The sequence below is a fragment of the Populus euphratica genome, unplaced genomic scaffold, assembly GCF_000495115.2.
Source record: "Populus euphratica unplaced genomic scaffold, PopEup_1.0 scaffold28.1, whole genome shotgun sequence".
NCBI classification, from domain to species: domain Eukaryota; kingdom Viridiplantae; phylum Streptophyta; class Magnoliopsida; order Malpighiales; family Salicaceae; genus Populus; species Populus euphratica.
In genome coordinates this window covers 1,475,308-1,485,221 of record NW_011499862.1, presented here as the reverse complement: position 1 = coordinate 1,485,221, position 9,914 = coordinate 1,475,308, and the positions used below count along the sequence as shown (strand labels likewise).

The window sequence follows — 9,914 nt, the reverse complement described above, 5'->3', positions numbered from 1 at the left end:
CAGAGGGCCAAATTAAACCAAATTAAAAAAAAAAGGTGTGTTTGCCATTAGTTTTCTTTAATTTTTTATTATTCAGGGACCATGTTGGAGCTTTTTGAGAAGTATAAGGACTACAATTATGTTAATTAACTAATAAAAAAATAAAGCAAACTAATGGCAAACACACCTTTTTTTTTTAATTTGGTTTTATTTAGCACTCCTGTTTATCTTGTGTTTTAATCTCAATGATTGTTTTTTACATTTTCTGACCATAATTCTCAAGATTAATTATATAGCTAGAAATACTTTTAAAAAACAAGGAATTTACTCCAACCCTATGAAAATAATTTGAAAAAAAAAAAGTAATAGAATTCTCTAGCCTGTTGGGACAATCTCGATTAGGTCTTCGAGCTGCTTTCATCCTCGTTAGATTTTCCAATATACCAGTAGATTTTCAATCATATCCTTCCATGCATTTCTTGGATAGAAGTCTATGAATTTGTTAAAACTCACTCCATCATCATACATGACCAATAAACTGTCATGTTGATTGAAATTATTAGAAGGACCTGATTGAGAGATTATTAATATATCAGAGCCTAATCAACATATAAAAATTAATTGAGGAAGCCAATCCTCTTCCACATTAACAAATCCCAACCTCCTCTTAAAATTGGCACCTTTCCATAAGTTCAGCATACATCAACAACATTAGGTGGTGGCTATTTAGTATTGGGTTTCTTTCAAAAGTATATTTATTTAAAAAAATATTAAATTAGTGTTTTTTAATAATTTTAACGTGCTAGTATTAAGAATAAAAAAATATTTTTATATATTTTAAATAAAAAAAATATTTTATATCATAATAATAAATAGAATCTAATAAAGTTAGCGAATATAAAAATATGGTCACGCTCATCACACTTCATCTTATCGTTGCAAAACATAAATATTAGTGCTTTCCCAGTCTTACCTTCGCAGAAGTGGTTTTCAAACTCCTAATATTTCTAAATTAAAACTTTTAATGACAATTACATAATCGTTTTAAATTTGAACATCCGAATTCAATTTCTTTATAGAAAAAAAAACATAAATCAATGTTTTTTTCAAATTAATAAATATAGTTTTAATATTCGACTCAAAAATCAATTTAAGATAAGACCAGAATCACGAGTTAAGGGATAATAAGATTCAACCTCAGTTAATTAAAAAAATATATTTAAAAAAAATTAAAATAATATTATTTGGATAATAAAAAAATTAATAAAAATCAGTGGTTGATGGGTGAGTTTTGACAAAACCAAGCTTGAGTCGATTGGGTTATTAGTTCAACCTGCATTTTTAACCAGGTCAGCTGACTTTTTCTTATTTTTAGTTTTTTTTCTACCCGAACCAGTTCAGACTCAAGTTAACTTGCGATCCGGCAGTTAAAACAATTGTTAATAAGATAAGATGTGCTCTTAGATTTTTACCATCCCTCTGCATGAATATTCAACAAGTACTTTCATCTCTCTTAAAGAATTAGATTGCATTGTTCGATCACTCAAACTCAAACTTCCAAGAAGTTTCTCACACATGTCATATGTCTGAAATCCCTTTGGAACTGTCATCTGTCTGAAATCCCTTTGGAACCTTTGCTGTCAAGAATCAAAGCATTATGCTGCTGTGTTTTTTTTAATCCATAAACCTCGCAACTATCCAAAAGACAGGCCTGATGAAAGCTCATCAGTACTATCGATAATTTGATGCCAAAAATAATGTTTTAAAATGGACAGATCAACTCGTAGGATACAAAACTGTTCTTTGCCGTGTTGTTTTCTATTGTCGAAACATTAATTAGAAGCTCAGAAATTGCGTGGAAAAGCTCGATTAATTCACAGGGTTGGGGGTACTAATCTTGTTCTAATCGATTAATAAGAACAGGCCTGATTAACTAATCTTGTGATTCGTCCATCTAGTTAGGTCGGGTCGGTTAATGAAAAAATCTGTTTTTTTCTCTTTAAATAAGTTATTTTGAACTGTCTTTTAAATAAAAAATAAAAAATAAAAAAACTAATAAATTTAAGTCAATTTATCTAACTCACAACTTAAGTTTTAAGTCAGGTCAACACCACTTAAGTTTTAAGTCAGGTCAACTCCTAGACGTGGTCTTGTTGTAGATATGATCTCCCTTCCCCTATTCTTGAGAACCACTAAGATCAACAAGCAGTCACCATGAGGTTTGGCTACTCGTACAAATGTTTATCAGATATTTTAAATTGTGATGTAAAGTGTTTTTTAAATAAATTTTTTATTTGAAAATATATTAAAATAAATATTTTTTAGATTTTTTTATTTTTAATATCATAATATCAAAATCATTATAAAATATTAAAAAACATCAAAAAAAAATTAAGTTAAAAATACTTTTAAAAAGGATGAAGATGTGTATGAATTTCTGTCAGCATAAGAAATATATTGCAGCGAGGTAAAAGGGATTCTCTGAAAAGCTCACATGGAGAGTGCATAACCCAACATGCCAATCAGAAAAATTTGAATGGCATTGGACCCCCCACTCCGTAGGCCTCAAATGTGGAATTTTCTTCCTCTGAAAAAAAAAATTCAGAAACAGACAAATGGCTGCTCTAACCTTTGCATCCAAAACTTCTACCAAGACTGCAGCCTGTGATTCACCTGTTTGTTTGACAGGAAACTGAGTTTTCTTTTCAATAAACCAGGTTTCTCCAAAAGTAGAAGCTTAAAACCTTGTTATTAACCTATGGCCAGTTGCGAGAGTAAACTGCTATCAGTCTTGTCCTGGCTTCTTGTCGAGAAAATGACCATCGTGCTTGCAAGTTGCTGGAAGCAAAAGACTATATTTTCTTTTAGGTCATTTCAGAACCCAAGAAAAAAAAATGCTCTAAGTCAATAGATTGCCAAACTTTCTTCGATCATAAATTCGTTTGACAAGGGGATTTCTTTCTTTTCCGTCAGAGAAGAAAAACAGAGAAGGGAAGCAGAGAAACAGTAGCAAGTCTAGGCAGATAGTGATTGAACAATACGCAGAACTTCGAAGATACTTTTCAGGTCCGATCCATCACCTGTGTCATCGTAATGTTTTTTACGATAACATGGAAATTTGGACATGAGCCCATGTACAATAATGGAGTTGAGGGGCCGCGATGTGATTTCGCTGCTATTTTTCTCAGGCTAAAAATTAAAATTGACCCAGCTTGATGGACCTAGTACCTAATTTCTGTAACTGATATTTATTGGCTGCCTCCTTTCAGATATATTCAGTGGACATCATCAACTAATATAGTGGGGTTTTTTTTTTCATCTTTTATCCTCAGTTAAATGAAAGGCCTAGATAGAAGAATCCAAAAGGAGGCGCAGAAATTGCTCAAGGGAGTTATGAATGGCTAAAAGCATATCAAGATCAAGCATGTCTCATTATCTCCAACTCCTTTATGTCACTGTCCCATAATCTTCGTTATGTCAACGTCTACGAGACACTAAGCCCCAATTGAACAAGATAACAACCCCCCCTCCCATTAGCAAACTATCCAGATCTAGCTAGTTTAGTGGTGCAAATTGATCATGGCATAATAATTTAAAGATAATGAATAGACAACCAGATTCTTAATGGCCCCAGATTTCACAGTGTCTGTTAAGCAAGCTGAGATCGAGATCGAGAGACAAACGGGTCACTCAACCATCTCTCCCCACATCTCAATAACAGTATTCCCATGCAAGAGATCACAGGTGGGTGAGCTTACAAGATTGGGCCAGCGAGATGCAGCCAAAATATCATGGAAAACCCTTTCTAATCGTGGGTCATTTTTTTTTAGGCATCATCGTGCAATTGCAGGTGACAGCGGGCCTCAGCTACCTACCATCTCAGAGCTACATGTCTTCCATCCATGTGTATCATGTTATCGATTCAATAATACAATTAATCCACTGTTTCACAATAATTTCCCTTGTTGATTATACACCTAGAGATTATCATCTCTCATCCAAACTGGAGGACGCTGCGAGTCATTTAATAAACAAAGTGCTACCATTGATGGAGAGTACATAGATCAGGGACAAACTTCTCTTTTGAACTAAAAGAGGAGAGCATCTATCAATAAATACATAGAGCATAAAATACAAGATTTAGACAGGAAAAAGGTAGATTAAAAAATTAATCATAAAATCTCTATACAATTTCCTTTTTAACACATTTAATTAATTACTTGATTACCTGGATTTAACTGGATTCAAAGCTCTTGCAATTCCGTTCATAGCTCCATATCCCTTCGAACTAAAACCTAAACACCCAAGTAAACCTTGCCTGTAAGGCAGAAATGTCTTCTTTCTCATCTCTTCGGCTTGTGCTCTACTTGCCTTGTAATGTAACTCATGCGGTGATACTGGTACTCTCCTCTTGCCTAAGCCATTTACTGGCTTCTTCCCTGAAGAAGAAGAAGAAGAGCCTTGCCCACTATTTCCCTTCACTTTCTGACTCTCACCACCAACAATAGTCCCATTATTGTTGCTGCTGCTAGACTTCTCTTTCGACATACCAAGTTGAACACTACCACTATGTTGCTTACTCTTCTCCTTGGCTGGTGAAAAGGAAATGTTAGACCAGAACTTGTTATTACTCCTCCCTTCACTCTTGCTTCTATAAAGAAAATCTTTCAAAAATACCCATCTTTTTGAGTTTCTTCCAGCTGATGATGACCTTGAAGATGAAGCAGAAACTGAAGGAGTGCTTGTACCACCACTAGTTGTTGCCTCGTCAAGTTTAAGACTTTCATCATTAACTTCCAAAGAAGTACTAGACTCATCAATTACGTTCTTGTTTTCTTCTCCATAATCTTCAAAAGATGTACTTCTTAATGGTGACATGGATCTTGTTCTTCTACGTAAAGATTTGTTCTTCAACCTCAGATCTCTCCCTCTTGACATAGTTCCACCGTTATTACCAACATTTCTTGAACCTTTCTTGGATTCATCATCATTACTGCTATCTCCGTCCTCTTCTTCGTTTTCAAGATCCAGCAACGGAGCCAACACTTGGGGTCTCTCCAAATGAGACGATAACTTCATGGGTCGGATCTGACCATTCAAGAAAAGCTCGTCAGCTGAACTCATGGATCCGGTCTGACCCGACCCGGTCGAACCAAATCTTGCAGAGAATTCAAACTCATAACCAATAGGCACACTATTATCCGGCGAAGAAGCAAAGGATCCCCTTCCTGAAGCTGATGATGTTATTGCAAAATGCATTGGACTTGCCGGACAGCTATAAAAGAACCCACCGTTAACGGGCCCGGATCCTGGTCGACCCGGACTAGAAGGTGCACTGACATAAGGTGTAGAACAAGTACTGTCAAAATCTTCAGTGAAGTATTGGGATTCTAGAGCTTTGCCGTTATAAGTGTTCTCAAGGTCTGTTTTTGGGTCGGGTGTTGAGGTTTGGCCATTTTTATTGCTACTGTTCGCTTCTTGCAGCTCCATTTTCTCTTTGCTGCCTGTGTAGGAAGGAGAGACGGAAAGAAGTGATGGAGTCGTGTTGTGCTAGTATTTGTGTTGTGAAGGTAAATAAGATTTTGAGATTTGTTTGGGTTTCTAAGATTGCCCTTGAAGAAGAGAAGTTATAACAGCTATTGCCATTGTCTTTTTCATTGTCCTTAATTAATGACAATTAAATTATGGCAATTAGGAAGTCATTAAATGGTATTTTTTATTATTATTATAAATATGAATGTCTAAAATAATTTACGCGTACTTCGGATCTGAAAAAAAAAATGGTATATTGCCATATTCACGCAATTTGAACTTTCCATCATTTGATTTGTCAAATCCATTTGGGAAATGGTAAATTGAATTTGTGGATTTAATGGGAAGAATTTGGGATTCTTATTTTTTAAGAAGAAAAATTTATGGTGAAAGTGGTAAATATTTATTTTTTATTTTTTAGGATTTATTTATAAAAAATAAACATGAAAAATTAAAAATAGATTTGTCACAAATAGAAATTTTACGGTGTTGTAGAATTTTTATTTATGACAAATCATGATTATTTATTTTAAATTTTTTTGTTAATTTAAAGTAAAATTTTATAGTTTGTATGCTGTTTTGAAAAAATAATAAACATAAAAATAAAATAAAAAAACATGAAATTCATGATCTCTATAAAAATATTTCTATTTGATATCTCTTTATTTTAGTTTTATCTTTTTGTTTTTTTTAAATAAACTCTAGAAAATTACTAATATAATATTATTAATTACTCTCTAAATACCATAATATTACTAAAAGGTAAAATAATATTTTTTAAGTAACCCTTCCAATTTTTTTTCTGAATTTACACTAATCTTGAGAACAGGTATTTTTTAAATTCAAAATTTCAATAGAGCTTGCTACTCTTAGTAGCACAACCACTTGAGCTGTTATATTTTATAATCTTTTTTTAATCATATTATTTAGTAATAAAAAACCTTCACGCAAGACAATGGTAGGCAGATTGTCGAAGATTCACAGTAAGATTTTTATTTTTTTGATTTACAAAAGTCATACGCAGCAGCCCAATGACCGACCTCTCTTCGCAAATCGTCACACTTTAGAAATTGATAGAAAAGACAAAAACAAAATAAAAATGAGATAGAATTGTGTTCAATAAAATAATTATTTTTATATTCTATTTAGTTATAGTACATATGATATAAAAATATATTAAAAAATTTATTTTATTTTTAATATGTATTATTATCAAAGTTATATATTAGAAAAATAATTCTATATATTATATTTTTTACTTTAGTTTTAGTTTTATATCAAGTGTTGACGAAAAATAATTCTATATATTATATTTTTTATTTTAATTTTAGTTTTATATCAAGTGTTGAAATTAATAATATTATAATAATTCTAATTATAAATCCAATATTGGCTTGATGGATTCTTTCAAGACCTGAACTAGTTGAGTTAAAAAATAAATAGATGAATTAACTTGATGGATTCTTTCAAGACCTAAACTAGTTGAGTTAGAAAATAAATAGATGAATGATTGACTCGAATTAGATTAAATAAAAATAAAATAATATTGGTAAACTCGAGATAGAATAATGGTAAAAAATCCATTGGTTTTTAAAAAAATAAAAATTTTGGGCCAATAAGTTGACCCTCTCAACCCATGGCCTAAATTTTTTCTCGTGTCGACTCTCAAGTCGAGTTTTAAAGCTATGTTAATATCTATTTTTATTTATACATTGATTCTGTCACGACCTGAATTTCAGATCTATGACCGGCACATAGGCAAGGTTCCCCTCCAAGGTTTCATACCTATGCGAACCCAAACTTACACATAAACTTATCCTAACTCAATCAGAGTTCAACGCAACATTAATAACAAAATCAACTTCATAATATAATTAAATTGTCTTAATACAAGAGTTAATATAATTTCATAGTTTTTTAGCACTAATTAAGCATAAAGGAAAATGTACGAATTACAATCAAAAGAGTAGGTTCCAAAGGTCTAACAAAAGTGACCTGCTATCAGGTTATAAGCCTGGAAATAATAAATAATGAGAGTATGAGTTCAACAACTCAATGAGTAGATAACGTTCAAAACCAACATTAAAGCTTAATTAATATATATTTATATATAATCTTACCTTTTTACTTATTTCCTCTGACTCCTTTCTATTCCCTTTCTAATTTCCCTATTTTCTCTTCTTCTTCTTTCTCCCTTCTTTCTCCTGCCGATTCTCTCCCAAATTCCAGATCTCTTCTCTTTTTTTTTTCTATTTATATTTATCATCTCTTTATACAATTACTACACTACCCCTCATTTATTTATACCCGCACTTTAAGTCACTAGGAGCTTTATTGTATTTTCCTACTTATTTATTCAAAACATCACAGATTCGGCCCAAACCGTATTGACCCTCTTAGCTTGTGACATGGATCTTACCTCAATTGATTTCCAAGTAAAGTTTAAAAACTGTGATACCGATCATATTTATTTATATATTAACTCAGATCAGCCCGTGTTGACCCTCCCGGCCTATAACCTGAACCTTGCCCCAATTAGTCCCTTATTTGAATTTTAAAACAACAACAATAATAATTTTTATCATTGTATTGATCTAAATTAACTTCAGTTAACCCTTCTGATATGTAATTGGAGCCTTGCCTCGGGTTGACCCCTAAATAAGATTTTAAAACTTTGATAATAATCACTTTTATTTTATGTTGACCCAAGCCAACACAGGTTGATCCTCCTAATACATGACTTGTGTTTTATTTAGAGTCGACTTTCAAGTCAAGTTTTTAAATTATAATAATAATTATTATAATTATTTTTGTGTTTTGTGTTATCTTAGGTTAATCGTCAACCCCACTTTTGACCCGAGCTTTGTCTCTAATCGATCTCCATATCATGTTTTAAAACTATAACAATAATTATTTTTATTATTGTTTTGACTTAACTTAACTTAACTAATAACTTGGGCTTTGCACCGTATCAACCCCAAGTTAAATTTTACAATTGTGATAATAATTGTTTTTATTTTTATATATCTTAGCTGACTAATTTTGGAATTAAAAATTTCTTACAATAATATTTTATAAATATAGAATAATAAATGTTATTTATAGAGACATGTCCCATCTAAACTTTTTATTTTTTTAAATATATAAATTCATTCTAAAATTGTCTCTCGAACAATTTTATTTTTATTTATATGTCTATATTTTTATTTTCTTAATCAAATAGATTCTTGTCTTTATTTTTTTATCATAAGAAAGTAATTAAATGCTACCTTAACAAATAAAAAATCCTTGTTTAATTTAAATAAAATCTTCAAGGTTTGCCATAAAGGTGTGTTCATGATGTATTTTAGTGTATCAACAACTAAGAATTCATATTTCAACTCCAAATATACTAATCAAAATTTCCTACAAGTTATCGAGGCTTAAATTATATTACTTTGTATAATAATAATTTTTTAAATTTCATATCAAGGTTATTGACCTTGGCTAAAATTTCAAATATAATAATTAAATTAATATATTTGTGAAGTGGTTAAAAATAAAAAGAGTTTACTTGGAATTTTAATTAAATTCTAAAATCTCAACATATTTCACTTATTCAACTATATCTGACATAATTATTTTTTTAAAAAGCAAAACTACAAATAATACCACCAATGATTTTTTTCTATTAAATTTCATAATAATATCCCTAGATGACTTTTGAATTTATTCCATCAACTTTTAGGCTTGGTATTTGGGATATTTATTTAACTTATTAATTCTTATAATATAATTTTTTGTTATGAGACAATCAATGGACCATGTTTGATACCTGTTAAAAATCTATTTTTTATATCCGAGAACTAAGTATCGTTTAAAAGAAAAAATAGTCAAAATTTATAAGAAATTCTAAAAACATACATTGTATTTGCAGTGAAGAAAACTTAAACATGTTTCTTAAAGGACATCTCTCTCTTTTTTATAGTCATCAAGCACTATTTATCAAAGAAAAAGAGTTAAAATATCAATAAAATATCTCTGACTTATCATGATAAAATATCTTGAACTTATAATCCAAACATGAAATTCAATATTTCTAATCTCTGAAGTTAAAAGAACATAGATTTAATGATTGACCAAGTCTAAAAATAACAAATCAAATAACTTATTACACTCAAATATAATCAAATTCAAAGGTAATATATTTAATAATTTATTAAACCCACTACACCTCAATACTTGATGCACAGTAAAGATAATGAATTAATACTCTTTATTATATTTTGTTAAGAGCATATCCCAATACAAAAACAATAAATGCTGATATATCATCTCCAAATTTTTATGATGCATGTATTATCTTGGTATAGAATTAAATACTTCATGAATTTATATACATGGCACCCCCCCCACTGTCCACA

The 9,914-nt window shown here is 30.7% G+C and overlaps 1 protein-coding gene across 1 annotated transcript; it reads right to left on the bottom strand.

The window, feature by feature from the left end:
• Positions 1-4,007: 4,007 nt before the first annotated feature.
• LOC105125146 (uncharacterized) lies at positions 4,008-5,577 on the bottom strand. The gene has a single exon (XM_011025456.1). It carries the CDS (start codon positions 5,467-5,469, stop codon positions 4,204-4,206), a length of 1,266 nt encoding a protein of 421 aa, XP_011023758.1. The 5' UTR covers positions 5,470-5,577; the 3' UTR covers positions 4,008-4,203.
• Positions 5,578-9,914: the final 4,337 nt, after the last annotated feature.

Coding starts and splice junctions, on each gene's coding strand:
- LOC105125146 (XM_011025456.1), bottom strand. CDS start 5,469: ATGGAGCTGCAAGAAGCGAACAGTAGCAATAAAAATGGCCAAACCTCA.